The 17,311-nt window shown below is 53.2% G+C and overlaps 2 protein-coding genes and 3 pseudogenes across 2 annotated transcripts, besides 8 other annotated features; all 5 read right to left on the bottom strand.

Moving 5' to 3' along the window:
• Positions 1–17,311: a sequence feature (areas not merged during assembly with more than two copies in the genome that could not be assigned to a particular haplotype).
• Tc00.1047053506361.9 (mucin-associated surface protein (MASP), putative) lies at positions 222–614 on the bottom strand (the record flags this gene model as incomplete). The annotated part of the gene is made up of 1 exon (XM_803764.1): positions 222–614. The coding sequence occupies one exon, from the start codon at positions 612–614 to the stop codon at positions 222–224; it is 393 nt and encodes a 130-aa protein (XP_808857.1).
• On the bottom strand, positions 1,149–1,832 carry Tc00.1047053506361.18 (annotated as a pseudogene).
• Positions 2,423–6,874: a mobile genetic element.
• Positions 2,461–2,681: a mobile genetic element.
• Positions 6,691–6,716: a sequence feature (AT_rich).
• Positions 6,695–6,874: a mobile genetic element.
• Positions 6,936–7,113: a sequence feature (A-rich).
• On the bottom strand, positions 7,376–8,575 carry Tc00.1047053506361.44 (annotated as a pseudogene).
• Positions 9,621–9,821: a sequence feature (A-rich).
• Tc00.1047053506361.50 (mucin-associated surface protein (MASP), putative) lies at positions 10,047–11,189 on the bottom strand (the record flags this gene model as incomplete). The annotated part of the gene is made up of 1 exon (XM_803763.1): positions 10,047–11,189. The coding sequence occupies one exon, from the start codon at positions 11,187–11,189 to the stop codon at positions 10,047–10,049; it is 1,143 nt and encodes a 380-aa protein (XP_808856.1).
• Positions 12,094–16,764: a mobile genetic element.
• On the bottom strand, positions 16,765–17,274 carry Tc00.1047053506361.64 (annotated as a pseudogene).

Here is a 17,311-nt window from a genome sequence, read left to right on the forward strand (position 1 = left end):
ATAATGACCTCATGACGTCCAATACCACCGATGTGTACGGGCGATGGGACTGTATCCATGGTCCTCGAGCACACGCCCCGCCGCTAAGGAGCCCACAAACAGCGGTGCGTGCAGCAGCGCCACACAGACCACATCTTCTTTAAACAAAAAAATCAAAGAGAGCAGAGACGTCTAGTTCGAAGGTGACCTGTCCTTGCCGACGGTGAGCAGTGGCGAACGTATCACCTCGTGTGTGGAAACACCACTGCTGCTTCTGCTGTTTGACCTGCGACACCGCCACCTCCTAAACCAGGCTCTGCAGTGCACCTCGTATTATCGTTCAATTTATTATCAGGTGATGATTCCTCCGTATCCTGAGGCGGGTCTGGAACACTCAATCCTTCTTCTCCAGCTTCCACAGCCTCAACCGCCTTTATTGATGCCGTTCGAGTGGATAACAACCCGCAGTCCGCCTTTAGAGACACGCCGTCATCTCCACCATTACTCGTGTGCCTCAAACCGTTCCCTCCACCCTCACCGCAGTAATCCTCCATCGCGTGTCCACCACCGCCGGCACCGCACCACAGCACGCAGAGGGCACACACCAGCAGCACACGGCCAGTCATCATCGCCATCACTCCTGTCAGTTGCGTGCTGCCCTCAGCACAAACTAACAGCACGTCAACGCAAAGCAAGAATAAATAGAAGGACGCACACAAGAAAAAGAACAGTAAAAACACCAGCAGCAGCAGCACGCATTTCGTAAGAAATATTCAACCAATAAAGTGCAAAAAGCGCACAACGCCATGCAAAAAAATAATTAAAAAAAGCACAACAAGGAAAATCAAAGCAAAAGTAAACAAGCAGCAAGAAACTAAAAAATGTAAAAACACAAAAACAGAGACCTGCACTTAAATGTCTCCAGTGTGCATGCATCCATCCCCAACAGTGGGTCCACGCAAACAGTTGTATGCGTGGCGTGCATACAAGTTTGTCTGGGACGCGTTCGATTTAACGGATGTGGGAAGTAAAGAGAAGTACACAGCAGGCAGAAGCAAGTAAGGCAAAACGGAACCATCCTAATTACTCATACTTTATACATCAGACCACAGCAGACGCGCACAAATTCCCCGTGGTTGAGTGCTGGCACGCACAGTTCGCACACACCTCTTCAGCCCACAGTGGTGTACACCAGCGCGGATACGACGACCTCAGCAGCGGGGCACACACCCACGCAGAGCTGCTGAGGCTGCCGTCCATTTCGCGAATACGTGATGGTGCGCTGGTCGTTATATTGGTTGGCGCCTCTGCATTCATGGCCGTATTACGAGGTGCCTCTGTTGTATTCGTAATAGTGTTTGTCGTATTTGGCATTTTCATCTTCTCATTTGATGTCTGTGCCTTATGATTCTCATCGCCTTGTGTATTTTACTGCGCCCTTTATTTTGTGCATCTGACATACCGGTCGCACCTTGTGTGTGTGTGTGGAGACTGAGTTGCCAAACCTGGTGGCTCTGGATTATCGCTAGCCGAACTCAGTGACTCTGGCGGAACTCGTGTCTGTCCAGTGATGGCCGTGCCTGCTTCCTTTGGCAACGAAGGTGCTTGACTTCTCAAACCCTCCTCGCTGTCTCTCCCACTCTCTGTCTGTGGCACACCGGTCTCCCCACCATATGGCTGTAATGCACCAGGCATGTTTTTGTAGGATCCGGTTTCCCTAGCTCAGGGCTGGGAGGACGGCTGTCATCACTATTATCGTCTCCTGTCGCCGTCACACCCACACGGACGAGCAGCAGCAGCACAAGAGCGCAAGGACCAACACGGCGCCGCACCGTCACCATCGCAGTCATCATCGCCCGTAGTGGAGTCGCTGGTGTCAGTCAGCTGATCGGTGAGACGGAAGGAAAAGAATGGAACGAGAGGGAGATGGACGGAGCACAGCGGATACAGCGAGAGAGAGCGGACAACATGAGGAGAGGGCAGCAGGCCCAGCCGCACAGTCCACACACCACGAGACGGCATCCACGCAACGAAGGCACACAACGTCAGCAGCCACCCACCATGCAGGAGGAGAAGACATCCACCACCATCTCCCCCAGCTCATTCCCGCAGCCCCAGGGAAATGGCAAAACCCCGCGGCCACCACACAACGCACACGGAGGAAGCGAACCCTCATTCATCCATCACGCGGCAAAAAAATTTCCTGCCATCCCGCCATCAGTGGGACACGGAGCCCAACTCAGCGCAGCCACACGCGGTGCATCACACCCGCAGGAAAATAGACTCGGGGTGCGCTCCCTCTCTCCTCCTCATGGCCACGGAAGAAGACAACAGCCGCCACACGCAACCGCCAGCATGCACTACAAAAGAGGTGCATTCAAATCCACTGCAATGTGCATCTTGTGTGTGCGGGCTGTGCGTGCCTGCACTCAATCACGGGGATTTGTGCGCGTCTATTTTTATCCGATGTAAATAATAGAGAATAATCTTCCGGGAGCTGGCCGGATCCTGAAATTATCTATGTAAACCAAACAAGTTAGGAAAAAAGGTTCTTTATTTAATTGCTTCAATGTTTTATTCTCATTCAATATATAGAATTCTGTGGACCATTAGCATGGTCCTTTGTCCTCAGTTAGGATTTGAAATATTATTACTTACGAATTGGCAGACTTTGGGGTCCTCCAACCACCAGACCCCGCCGCTCCCCTTCGCCAAGTCCTGAAGTGTAAAAACACGACCGCGTGATATGCCGCCTGCGGGGTTTTCTGCAGACCGCACGTAGGCAAATGTTGCCTGTATTCCGCGAGAGTCCAAAAACTCATATATCCGTTGCAGCTCCCATGTCATGGCGTGTGATTTTGAGCTGCCTTTATTCGCCGCTCCTTGCAGCGAAGTGTTGTCCACCCAAACGTCCATGGTGGATGGCAAGATGGCGGAAAAGGCCGATAAGGCTAAGCGTACCGCTCGTGCCTCGGCCTGCATGATAAGAAAAGATTTCTTCTCCCATTTCCCTCCGGCAATTTTAACGTCGCCGGAGTCTGGAATAAAAACGGCTCCCCATCAATGGAGCGATGCGTCCGTGATGATGGCGGCCGATGCTTTCTCGGTGGGCTTGATGATTCGCTTGCGATTGTTCTCGATGGTGTGTCGCAATCTCTCGCCCAAACCAACCACTGCCGGCCGAAGGTTCGCCGGGGATGTCTCCAGCACAATTCCCCGGTGAAGTGCGGACAATCGTCGTCGCACTGCCTTGACGAAAAAGTAGCAGTCGCACAAACACGTGCCCAAAATGGCAGCCGCGTACAAAAAACGTGACGCCACAACCTCCATTCTCGCGATGGTTAAAGAATTGAGCGCCGGCATGGCGCGTACAGAGCGGACAAACCTTTCACTCAGGGATACTGCCTGGTGAGTGTGATCAAACTGCACCCCCAGAAAGTCGTAATGCGTAGCGCCCGATTCGCGTTCTTCCCCCAAGGATGCGTGACAACTGTCCGCATTACGAAGCACTTGGGCCTCCCACAATGTCACATCGCTTTTCGACCCTGCAATGGGTATATTATCGATCCAAACGTCGACACGCACCGATGGAGGTGCGGCCCGGAGGGGGTGAACCACCGTCGTCAGCCCCGCAATTGCTGAAGTAATCGTCTGGAGAATTTCTGGGCCGGCCTTGTATCCCATTGGGAGCCGTGTGAGCTCCACCAGCGTGCCGTCCTCCACGTGGCATCGAAAGAGATGCCGAGTCTCCCGCGGTAAAGAGACTTGAAAAAAGAATGCCTTTAAATCCAGGCAGGAAGCGGCCTCAACCATCACAGGCGGCAAATAATGGGAAATGTGTAAAAGAGGAGCATGAGCCTCATAAGGGTCGTCTCTGTTCTTGTCGTGTGGCCACGCGATCCACCGTCGTCGTGAACCGGTGGTTTTCTCCTCCACAACTGAGAAAGGTATTATCCATCCGCCTGTAATTGTGGACGAAGCGTCCTCGATTATTCCTGCTTTTTGTAACAATCTCGCGTCAGCGGTTGGAATTCTCCGTGAGCCTTCGCGCGCTTTACCGGAGGAAGACGGAGGGAGAGGGGACCGCCCGACGATTCCCCAAACTTGCATGAGCCTCTCCAGGGTGGCCGGGTTCAACCGACTTTTAATCCACTCTAGATTCAATACGGGCACGTTGACTTGCTGTAACGGGATAGCGTGTTCATCTTGTGGAGTGGCCAGACGCGTCCTTGTGGCGCGTCTCGTTATTGTAGCGGCATGATTGTGATAAAAATCATGGAAAAAACACTCCACTGCTCTCAGCCAGGGTTCTTGCCCTTCCGCCGTTTCTCCCTTCACGCCAATGCGACCAGCGACGACACCTGGGTCAGCATTGTGGTGTACCTCCACAAATATCAAACTTTGCTCTCGGGAAGGTCAAACGGGTCGACGTGCTCCGCCAACTGCGAGATCACGTGTGGGTCCAAATTGTATGCCTCCACGATCTGAGCAGCGTGCCTCAACGCTCCCCGTTTTATGGAATGCGCCGTGGCATCCCAAGGAGCCAAAGCTCGTTCGACTTGGGCAGTCGTCAGATTCGTGAGCTTTTCGTTTTCTTGAAGTGTCTTGCATAACTTTATAATGTCGAAAGCGTCCTGCCCCGTATCTTCACAAACCGCGAGGCGCGGTGGGGATCCGCTCTCGCCGTCTTCGGCGCGACGGACCAATCCAAAATTAAGGCCCCGTCCGGCTTCACTGTAAAATTTTTGGCTGTCAAGGCTGCAATCTCAAACAAACGACTCGCCGTCATCCACGCAAGTCGGAAAACAACACGTTCCTTCCAATCGGTACGGCTGCTGATTACTTGATTCATCTCTTCCTTTCTCAAGAGGCGCGCTTGCTTCGTCTCCGCGCCGCAATTTTTTGTAACCCCAGAATCACCATGTCCAGCGGGGTTCGATCCATTTCCAACATGGACCGCAGCATCCTGGCGTACTGCAGTCGGGTCGATGGCGCGACTTCGATTGCCATCAAAAAGGCCGCACAGCTCTCCTCGTTCATCGTCCGTTCGTGCGTGCGGCAAAAGGTTGCGAATTGCCCCGCTAGGGACATTCTCTGCTCCCACGTTGACGGCGCCCACATCTCTCGGGCGACTTCGTTCGCTCTCCTCATATAACTGGCCCAAAGCGGAACTGCCGGTGCTTCGTCGTGCCGCAGTCGAGCGTCGTTGGCGGATAAGCCCCATCGCCCTTCCCGACGATTTCGTCGGGCAATTTGAAAGATCGGATGGAGCATCGGCGGCGCGGTGCGCTGCCTGTGAAGATTGGTGGGAGGTGGCGGGTTGGATGGGGCTCCCGTCGCCAGCATTCATGAGCGGCGTGCGGCGGCCCCTCGGCCGTTTTTGATGGACGCCTGTATTGTGAGTAATTCCCTCTCGGGCGCACATTGCATGTAGACGCATCGTGTCCATAGGTATGACATTGTTGGCATCGCAAAGTGCGTTGGGTTTCTCGCCGATCGACGAAAAGCTGGGCAGCCCTGGCATAAGCGTCCGTCTGGTTAACGGCGGTGTGTCGACGGGCGCGCGGTTTGGAAAGCCGGATGCCGGGATCGGATGCAATTGTGAGCTGCATCCGGAATGTATTCAGTAGGGACCTCCCCAAGTTCATGATTCGATCGGGGGGATCCTGCAGGACTTCCAGCGCGCTGATCCACTCGACCCAATTGCCAAAGGCAAGTTTAACCTGCTCGTTGTCCTGTTGCCAGCATTGGTATGCGCACCGGAGGTCGATAACGACTTCGGAGGCGCCCTCATTCCATACACGCGAGGGCCACGTAGTGACGTCGAATGCGCAGAAACTGCGGTCCTCTTCCATAGGCAATCGGGCGTCCAGGGGAGAAGTGCGGGAGGGCGACGGCGTGGGTGGAAATGTGGTCTCGCAGCATTACCGTGAGGGGACCTGTAAGCCGCCGAACCGCGTCGGGCCGCACTGCTAGGCACGCCTCCAGCCATCAAGATATTCGTTTGATGCGGTATTGTAGTTACGCCATCGTTGGCAGCGTGTCGAGTAGCGGGGGACTCGTCCCGCCCCGCCGTCTCCGCATACCGCGCGGGTTGTTGTGCATTATGGCGTGCCTCCCGTTCCTGGAGTTGACCAGTGAGGACTCCCAAGTTGAATTCGCGCTCCCGTAATTGGGCGCGATTGGCCTCCAACTGTTGTCGTAGTTCTAGGACCTGGTTGCCGGCCCCGGCGATAGTGGATTCCCTTACCGATAGGTTAATGTGCGCCTCCTGAAGCTGCGAGTTAAGCTGGGCATTTCGATTCTGCACGTCCGCGACGGCGTTCGCGTAATCAAAATTTATTCGCTCCCTTTCAGCAGTGATGGGCCCTTGTTGGTGCCCCAACTCCCGGGCTGCCCCCATAGCGGGCAGGAGCGCTTGTGTCTCAAAATTAGGGATCTGAGGCGCCCGGAGATTCGCAATATGTCCAAAGAGAGTAGAATCCTGCCATGCTTTAGAGACAGGTCCATGGAACAAGCATAAGCCTGTGGGTGATGGGGCCACGGTCACCGTCTCATCCGACATCTGGTTACCATCAATGAACGTCATCTGCACCTGGGTCTCGCCACATTGGGACACCATGTCCCAGAGACGGGCGCCAATATCGCACCACTCGGAGGGTGTGTAGGGAACCAAAGTCATTTCCTTAAACTTACCTGGCTGTGTGTCTGTAAAAAAAAAAAATTAAAAATATTATCCGGCCCCTATCGGCTCCCTGCCCCTACAAAGTCGCGTTCTTCCCAAAAGATTCATACGGTAGAAAGTATCATAAAGAATGCATTCATTTATCAGGATAGACACATACATTAATTAAGCTAGCCAGCTCTCCCGTGATCATCCTTTTCACAATCTCCTAAAAAGAAACGTCCATAGTGATTGCCCCCAAAGGCAACAAAGAGGAGGATGGCGGGGGAGCAAGACAAAAAAGGAAAAGAGCAGGAAACACAAATAAAATTAAACATTGAGAAAATGAAAGAAAACAAACAAGGCCCCGCAGCAAGTAAACATGGAAAAAAAAACACGTAAAACAATTAATAACAAAACAGCAAACAGAAGAAAAGTAAAAAAAAAAATAAAAAAACACACAAAAAAAACTTCACCAAAAGCCTACAGTGTGCATGCACAAGCAGAAAAACAAGCGTCCACACAAACAGTTGTCTCTGTGGTGTGAGTTTGTCCGGGATGCGTTCAACGTCACGGATACAGGAAGCAGCAACATGGAGCACACATCAGAGCAGCGGGAGCAAATGAAGCAAAAGTAGATCATTGGTTTCTATTACATATTACGCTATAAAGCAAAAAAGTGCACAAATCCCCGTGGTTGAGTGCTGGCACGCACAGCCCGCACACACCTCTTCAGCCCACAGTGGTGTACGCCAGCGCGGATACGGCGAGCAGCAGCGGGGCACACACCCACGCAGAGCTGCTGAGGCTGCCGTCGATTTCGCGAAGAAGTGACGGTGCGCGGGTGGTCGTCGTGGTTGGCGCCTCTGCATTCATAGCCGTATCACTTGGTGCCTCTGGCGCAGTGGTCGTCGTCGTGTTTGGCATTTTGGTCTTCTGATTTGATGTCGGTGCCTTATGATTCTCATCGCCTTGTGTATTTTACTGTGCCTTTTATTTTGTGCATCTGACATACCGGTCGCACCTTGTGTGTGTGTGTGGAGACTGAGTTGCCAAACCTGGTGGCTCTGGATTATCGTTAGCCGAACTCAGTGACTCTGGCGGAACTCGTGTCTGTCCAGTGATGGCTGTGCCTGCTTCCTTTGGCAACGAAGGTCCTGGACTTCTCAAACCCTCCTCGTTGTCTCTCCCACTCTCTGTCTGTGGCACACCGGTCTCCCCACCATATGGCTGTAATGCACCAGGCATATTTTTGTGGGATCCGGTTTCCCTGGCTCAGGGCTGGGAGGACGGCTGTTATCATTATTATCGTCTCCTGTCGCCGTCACGCACACGGACGAGCAGCAGCAGCACAAGAGCGCAACGACCAGCACGGCGCCGCACCGTCACCATCGCAGTCATCATCGCCCGTAGTGGAGTCGCCGGTGTCAGTCAGCTGATCGGTGAGACGGAAGGAAAAGAATGGAACGAGAGGGAGAGGGACGGAGCACCGCGGATACAGCGAGAGAGCGCAGACAAGATGAGGAGAGGGCAGCAGGCCCAGCCGCACAGTTCACACACCACGAGACGGCATCCACGCAACGAAGGCAAACAACACCAGCAGCCACCCACCATGCAGGAGGAGAAGACATCCACCACCATCTCCCCCAGCTCATTCCCGCAGCCCCAGGGAAATGTCCAAAACCCCGCGGCCACCACACAACGCACACGGAGCAAGCGAACCCTCATCCATCCATCACGCGGCAAAAAATTTCCTGCCATCCCGCCATCAATGGGACACGGAGCCCAACTCAGCGCAGTCACACGCGGTGCATCACACCCGCAGGAAAATAGACTCGGGGTGCGCTCCCTCTCTCCCTCTCCTCATGGCCACAGAAGAAGACAACAGCCGCCACACGCAACCGCCAGCATGCACTACAAAAGGTGCATCCAAATCCACTGCAATGTGCATCTTGTGTGTGTGTGGTTATGTGTGCCTGCAGCAACACAAAGCAAAGAAGTAGAAAAGAGGGAGCAGAGTATGTGGAGGGACGCACAAAAATGTACAGCGGAGACGCATAACGGAAACAACAACAAGAAGACCGCTCAAACTCATGACTGCACTGCATCCCAAGCAGCGGCAATTCACACAACATTTATTGAAAACAAAAAAACGTCCCCTTCGTCTTATGTAAACCCCATCACACAAAATAATTATAAATGAAAAGAAATCGTCCATTACTGCTCCACACAAATTCAAAATAAGAAAAGATCGCCTGGCTGCCGTGTGGCCACACCAAACTGTCTGCATGTATTTTGCCCGCAAAAGAAAATTAAAAAGATGGTTGCGTGTGCTTCAACCGTCCGACCCTCCACGTGTCCGCACATCGTTTATATTTCATGGGGTCATCTGCGTGTTGCTGCTCCCCTCAGCCCTCTCATCGGCGCGTGAGTGCGGCCCGCAGAGCACAGTCACTCGTGTGTGGGGACTGATAGAAGCACGCAGACATGACGGCAGTCGCGTCACTCCATCGGGAGAGTGAGCGCAGCAAAAGAAAAAGAAATCATCGGAGGGGAGAGAAATGCTGACGAGGCCGACACCGAAGGGTGCGCCACCGCATGAAATGAACACGCAAAGCAAAACAAATCCTTAAAGAAAAACACGGCGGCAGGGCGTGGCTGTGTGTGTGGCGCTGCGGGTGTCTGCCAGCCCTGGCCGCGACGAAAACAAAACAAGAGGGAAGAAATGTGTGCTCCGCCCCACAGGCCCTCGTCGCACGCCCACGCGTCACGGCTCCCTCAGCGCGCCGTTCGTCGCGGCCCCTCCTCATGCGTGCAGCAGGCGAGGCGCACAGGGCCGTCGTCATGAGCGTGTCCGTGGGTGTGCGAGTGGAGCAATTGGGCGGAAACACACGGCACCCCTCACAGGAAGAGTGCAGCAACAAACAATTAAAGAGGGATGAGTAGAAAAGAAAAAAACGTCCATAGTGATTGCCCCAAAAGCAAAAAGGAAAAAAAGAGATGAGGAATATAAAAACGCACAGCAAACAGGGAAGAAGTAAAAAAAAAAAAAAAATGAAATGAAGAAAAAAATCACAAAACCAGAAAAAACAAGAAAAATATTTAAAATATTTTAAAGCAAACAGCAAAGAAAAATTAAAAACACTTAAAACAATCGTAAGAGGACAAAACAGAAACAGTTACGGTGCTCCGCCCATGCAGCCAGGCAGGACGGCAGCGGTGCGTGTTGTGCAAAAGAGAGCACCAACGGGCCTGCATGGGTGTGCATGCATATATACAACGGGCACATTATGTGTGTGCCTCGTGGGGTGAGGTGAGGGCGAGAGTCCATGCAAGGGGACACACACACAGAGAAGGACGAGTGTGTGTGCGGGCGGTGCACGGCTCTCTCTCACACTCACTCTCACACGGCCACCACCGCAGCCCCACACGCAACAACAAGAAGAAGAAGCAAAAGAGGGGAGGTGGTGTGGGAGACCGCGGTGCTGCCGTCACTGTCGCCAGTCGTTGCCGTTGTATTTTTCATGGCTGCGGCCGTCACTGGTGTTTCTTTCGGATTGGCATCTTTATTTTCATTTTGTTTTCCCTCTGCTGTCCCTGCACCATCAGCTGCTTGATCACTGTTCGGGATGCCCTCTTCAGTGCTATTGTCAGCTTCATTATTGGCGGCATCACCGTTTGCCGTGGGTGAAGGTGGCCCTGATTCTTCATGGTCGTCTTGAACGCGTTGTAGCGGTTGCACGGGTGGTAAATCCTCAGTGCTGGAATGTCCATTCATTGTTGCTGGTGGTGGCGGTGGTGTTGTCGTTTGTATTTCTGCGTCGTTGGCTGGACGTCCATGTGTCTCTGTTGGTGCCTCATGACTCATTTTTCCTTTTCTTAGTTCTTGTATTTCGTTTAGCTGTTTTTTTGGCACCAATTCACGACTGTCAGACTTATTTATATGCTCTTCTTCTTCTTCCGTCAGTGTCTCATCGGAGGATTCATCACTCTTGTTTTCCTTTTTCAAAGAGAGTTCTTTGGCACTTTCAGGGTCAAGGCTGCCAGAGGATGAAGAAGACTGATCAGTTCTTGGTTTTTCGAGATGAGGCTCACTTCTATTGTTTTTACTGTCGGTGTGTTCCCCATCATTTGGACCCAACACCCCTGGCTTCCCCTGCTGTCCTTTTGTGCCTGATTCTTCGGGCTTCGGCGGTGTTGTTGGTGGTGGAATTGCGACAACATCTCTTCCTGGACCAGCCGCTGCACTGCGCTCCGTATTATCCTGCAATGTCTCCTCCGCATCCTGAGATGTTTCTGGACCACTCAATTCATCTTCCCCAGCTTCTGCAGCCTCAACCGCCTTTATTAATGCCATTCGAGTCGATAACAACACGCAGTCCGCCTTTAGAGACACGCCGTCATCGCCACCATTACTCGTGTGCCTCAAACCGTCCCCTCCACCCTCACCGCAGTAATCCTCCATCGCGTGTCCAAAAACAGCACCGCACCACAGCACGCAGAGGGCACACACCAGCAGCACACGGCCAGTCATCATCATCGCCATCACTCCTGTCACTTGCGTGTAGCCTTCAGCACAAACTAACAACACGTCAACGCAGAGTGAAAGCAAAAGGCAGAGACACAGTAACACGCACCGTAAACAACGGCAGCAGCCCTGCAGAGGAACGCACACCGACCTGCACACCAGAAGTAAAAAAGCAATACCAAAACAAAAAAGTAGTTGAGTGCCCAACAGGAGTCTCCTCCTCCAAAAAAATACACTTCAGCAGAATCATCATTTCATACGCCATGCAGCAAAGCAGGACTGTGTTTATATGTACATGCGTACAGTACCTACACAAGGAAAAAAAATATTACTGTTCCACAATCCCACACATTTCATGCGGCATCCGGCCTGTCTCTCCACTCCTCCTTTTGTGTCGTCCGTGGAGCGCACAGCCGTGGGGCCTGTACCGCGTGTAGGCAACAGAAGCAATCAAGAGGGAAAACAATTCACTCATGACGGTGCGCAGCAACTGAGCATTAAGTAAAACAAAAGAAAAAGGTACTCCCATTGTTCCATGTAAACAACATTAAAAGAACACCAAAAAAAGAAAGCCCGCAGGGAACGCGGCAAATATTCTCCGTGAGAAGTCGCAACTCCACACTCCGTGGCTCAGAACACTGCCACAACCACACACAGTCCCAAAAGCAGAAGCAGCAGTGGTGTGTCCACACACGAGGTGATGCGTTCGCCGCTGCTCACCGTCGGCAAGGACAAGTCACCTTCGAACCAGACTTCTCCACTCTCTTTATTTTTTGTTTAAAGAAGATGTGGTCTGTGTGGCGCTGCTGCACGCACCGCTGTTTGTGGGCTCCTTAGTGGCGGGGGCGTGTGCTCGAGGACCATGGATGCAGTCCCATCGCCCGTACACATCGGTGGTATTGGACGTCACGAGGTCATTATATTTTTTTTTCCTACTCTTACCAGCGCGTCTAGCTATACAATGCCATCTGGGTGTCGAAGAGGTGGTCGAGCAGCAAAATGAGTTTCCTGCTATGAAGCAGCTGCCATTGAGAGAACTTTCCGAGGCGAAGGTCCTGTTCAATGCCCAGCCGTCGGCGCACAGCCAAGGCGCCTGGACATTCTAGAAGCAGATGGTGCAAGGTTTCCTGCGGGCCGATTGGCGTGCTTGTGGAAGCTGGCTGATCCTGCGGCAGCAGAGATCGCCTCCTGGCACGGCTGTTTCGATGTCGTGTGGCGTCTGGGTTGTGTGCGCAGCGATTTCTGTGCTGTGCGGTGCTTCTCCGTGTGGGGAAAACCATGTCACAGAAATCACATTTGAGCTCGGGAAGCGGTGGAGGATGTTCCGGATGAAATGACCGACAGTGACTGACGAGACCCGAGAATCCCGTCAATGTAGAATCACAGTGCGGACATTTCTCCTTCCGACGGCATGTGACGGTCCGTCTCCTTACTGGAGAGACGTCTTCGTCCCTTGCCGACGGGGGAACAGTGTCCGTCCCAGTTGCAGTTGGATCGTTGTTAGAGCGCATGTATGCAGACTGTTCCGGTGAGATGTTGCAGAATCGGCATTGGTTCGTGCAATCTCTCACGGCCCAGTATAGTCGGCCCCAGAGCTCAGATTCCCCGCACCTTGCCCTTGCGAGGTGAACCAGTTCCTGACGGTGGAGAACTTCCTGAGTGGTCGGGTCCTTACCGCTGAGATCGGATGGCCTTGTGCCGCAAAGCAAGTAGCGATGAGTGTCTTGACGAATGGTACTACGCCACTTGTCAGTGAGCTGGGTAGTAAAACATGTCAGCAGATCCGTATGCCATAAAGGTGCGATTCCTTGCTCCGTGTATTGTCCGGTTGCCATAGTCTGCGTCGCATGCTGATCTGCAAGCTCGTTAGCATGTACTCCACAATTTCCGTAACAAAACTGCAGGTGCACGGACCAGCCAGCACACGTCAGTGTCAAGAGACGCTGCCAGATCTGATCCTCCGTCCAGTCTGTCTGACTGAGCGGGCCCTTGTTTAGAGCCGCTAGAAGAGACTGACTGTCCGTAACCACAAGCAGGGTTTTACGCCTGTGGCGGATACGAGGAATCATCAGCTTCTCCAGGGCTAGAAGCAGCGCACGGGATTCCGTCCTGTAGCTGCATGGGCGTGCACCGCAGTTTATGCTGGCCTTTTCTATTATCTCCGATGAGTTGAGGGATGAAAGCAGTATTCCAACCCCCGCTGACTTGGGAACGTCGACACCGCCATCGGTCGCAAGTATCCACGAACGATGGCTGTGCAGCGCTGGAGCCTCTTCGCTGACTCTGCGCTTTTCCCGTATCAGCTCTTCCTCGTCAGTTATTGAGAGGTCTATCGGAAGTTCCACACCGATGGTGGCCCGGTGAGCGGAGGCCGCAAACCAGGGAGGAATGGAGCTGCGAAAGAACCGCTCTTCGCGTGGTGAGCTCTCGGTGATGCCATAGTCCTTTGTGTATGCGTCTACGAAGGCATATAGCTCGTCCCGAGATAATGGCGAGATGCGGAAACCGGCGCGAGGCGGTGGCTCAGGCGGGGGTCTCCGCATCCAGTCCATCTGACATGCGCGTGTGTTCTCAAATATTGAGAGCCGTGCACGCAGGCAAAGGACGTGGAGCGGCGGCATATTAGCCTCCAGTAGCGCGGATTCCGGGTCGACAGTGCTCGGAACTCCGCTGACAATGCGTGCCAGAGTTGCGTACGTCTTCTGCATCTCATTCTTCGCTGGATCCGTCGCTACTGCCGATATGAGCTCGCTGCCATAGCGTAATTTGGAGGCACCGTATCCAATGACGAACGTGCGTAGGTCATGTGGAGATGGTCCCGCCTCTTTGTGCGCTATGCAGCGTGGCTGCGATATCCGTTGCGAAGTGGCAGCGCATTGCTTGGTGGCCGCCACATTTAGCGTCAGTCGTGGAACGAGATCCATGCCGAGAAGCTTCGTAGTTCGCGATGCCCCCAGGGTCATGACTGGGATTTGACATCCAGCCACTACCAGGGGCCACCTTCCTTCACGATCATAATCTGACTCCGTGTGCGTGGAGAGTGTGAACCAAGCAGCTTCACACTTTGACGGGTTGATGGCCAGGCCATTTTCCTGACTCCACGCATGCAGTCTTTTCAAGAACCATGTTGGCAGTGGGAATGGCGTCTTCCCGGGACTGCCCCTTAACGATAATAGAGAGGTCGTCCGCATACATGTCGGCCGTGACACCCGCAAAGCTGTTCAGCAGATTGAGAAGTGGGTGTGCGTAAAGGGAGAACAAATATGGTCCCAGCACGGACCCCTGAGGAACTCCTCGCAGCATGGGACGCCGATCGCTGTGTCTGCGACCAACTCGTGTCTTCGCGTAGCGACCACATAGAAAGTTTCTAAGCCACCTTCGACAATTCACCCCCGGAATATTAGCCAGCAAGCGACTGAGGACTCGATGGTCTATGGAGTCAAAGGCCCTGCTGAAATCAACCAACACCAGCAGGGTCCGATGGGGTCTGTAGTGGAGTTGATTGCCAATACCGCTCTTCTTGGGAAGGCTCACTTGGAAATAGTGATTTCTATTATGCTCCACTTCGTGTGTCAGGTGTGCCAGCTGCATCGTCGTGGTACGCACACTACGATATGCATACTGGTGGGGGTGTGGTGTCCACACCCAAAGCAATCTCTTCAGTACCATTTTCTCAGCAACCTTACTCACAATGGAAGTAAGGCTGATGGGTCGATATGACTCAAGCAGTTCCGGCGACTTACCGGGTTTTAAGAGCGGAACGATGGTGGCGCGTCTTCACTCAACCGGAATCGCACCGGTCGTCCAACTGTGGTTAATGCAACGAAGAAGGAATCGGAGGCCCTTTGACAAAATATGTCGCAGTGCCTCACTGTAGAATTCATCCGGTCCGGGGCCTTGCCATACGGCGTAGTACGTAGCGCAGCAAGCAGTCCCGTTTGATTAAAAGGTGCATCAAGAGGGGAGTGACAAAACCCTGATGTAAATGTAGCGGCAGACTCGTTGTTGTTCTGCTGCCCAAAAAGAAAAGAAGCATTAATGTTCAAAGATGTGTTCTGTCTGTTGATGCCTTTGGAAGGCCTTACTGCCCTGTGAGAGGGGTGAAATGGAAAAAAGATGCGATTGGGAGCATTCGCTGCTCTCCTTGCTGTTTTGTAAGTGTGTTGACCACCTCCTAATAAAATTGATGTGGGAGATGGAAGTGATGCCCTTTTTCGTCCGGAAATGTATTTCCATGCGAGTGGCTCGCCTGGATTTAACTTGCTGATGCGGCGTAGATACGTGTTGCGCAAGCGCTCTCGGAGTAGAAGGAAGAATTGACTCCTTGTCCGTTGCATTTCGGCCTCACGGTCGGGCGTCGGTGACTGTAGATAGCGGGCCTTGCTGTCGGTGGCAATCCGCTCTGCCTCCATGAGAGTGTCGTCCCAAAGCCTGGGACCGTCCTTGTGCATGCCGCGGGGGCAATGTCGTCGATACAAAGTTATAAGCGCTCTCGTGAAAGCCTTAATGCCGGTGGACTGCTTTTTATAGTCGTATGCCGGAAGTTGTGCGTCGAGGTCCTTGACGAATAAATCCCACTTGCACTTCCTCCAACTGTGGAATATCCTAGGTGCCGAAGGTATGGTATCCTTAAACGCCTGATGCAGCGTGAATGTCAGCATGTAATGATCACTAAGCGGCGACACGGAAGCTGACCAATCCGACAAAGTCAAATGCTTTGACCATGTCAGATCGATACAGGATCGTTCTCTTGCGCCACGGGCATAAGTGATCTCACCAGGGGTGTTAACCAAGGTGAGCCCCGCATCCGTGCACAGTTCTAAAAATTCTGCAGCAACCTCGCTTGGAGAAGACTCCAGGAATGGCTCCCACTGTGGGTGATGCATGTTGAAATCCCCGCACAGCAGGAGCGGCGTCGAGGCTGGAAGGCAGTTTACTAACCGCCTGAAGGATTGCGTTACTTGCGGTGGTGGTCTCATATAGGCACTCGCTACAATAAGATCACGGTTCTGGTCCAGAGCAACCCGGACCACCACCACTTCAAGGCTGGTGTCGTGCTGGGGGATGGTGAGAGGTATACGCTTGGAGCGGAGAGTTTTCCGCACCAGCACCGCCACACCGCCTCCCTTGCCGATGCGCGACTGTGCATGGAGCACATAATCTCCAGTGTGCATGCTGGCGATCTGCTCCGACGACTTCCAAGTCTCCTGGATGGTATTATGTCTGCTCCTTGCGCCATTAATGTTGCGAGTTTTGACGGCGTGATGTAAGAAACGTTCATCTGGAGTACTGCTATGGGGCCTGAGTGCTGCTCAGTTGTCTCCGCTTAGCGGTAGCATTTGTTGTTGCGCGTCACATACGGCACGCAAACGGTATGTATAGCGCTGATAAGCGCCGATGGAATTCAGCAGCGGATGAAATACCGCTCCGCGGACAACCATTACAAATGGCTCCATCTGGTGCCCTTCCAACCCGCTTGTGCGGCGTCTGCCACCTCTCCGCGCGCAGCGGATGGGTAGCAGGCGCTTAGCTTCATCCCTAGCAAAGAGTACTGCACCCTGGCAGCACGTTGAGGTGGTCGGCTGAGCCAGAGCGTTGTTGTAGTCTTCTTGTTGGCACCATTTGGCATTTTGATCTTCTGATTTGATATCTGTGCCTTATGATTCTCATCACCTCGTGTATTTTACTGCGCCTTTATTTTGTGCATCTGAAATACCGGTCGCACCTTGTGTGTGTGTGGAGACTGAGTTGCCAAACCTGCTGGCTCTGGATTATCGCTAGCCGAACTCAGTGACTCTGGCGGAACTCGTGTCTGTCCAGTGATGGCTGTGCCTGCTTCCTTTGGCAACGAAGGTCCTGGACTTCTCAAACCCTCCTCGCTGTCTCTCCCACTCTCTGTCTGTGGCACACCGGTCTCCCCACCATATGGCTGTAATGCACCAGGCATATTTTTGTGGGATCCGGTTTCCCTAGCTCAGGGCTGGGAGGACGGCTGTTATCATTATTATCGTCTCCTGCCGCCGTCACCCACACGGACGAGCAGCAGCAGCACAAGAGCGCAGGGACCAACACGGCGCCGCACCGTCACCATCGCAGTCATCATCGCCCGTAGTGGAGTCGCTGGTGTCAGTCAGCTGATC

The sequence above is a fragment of the Trypanosoma cruzi genome, genomic scaffold (genome assembly GCF_000209065.1).
Source record: "Trypanosoma cruzi strain CL Brener 1047053516471 genomic scaffold, whole genome shotgun sequence".
NCBI classification, from domain to species: domain Eukaryota; phylum Euglenozoa; class Kinetoplastea; order Trypanosomatida; family Trypanosomatidae; genus Trypanosoma; species Trypanosoma cruzi.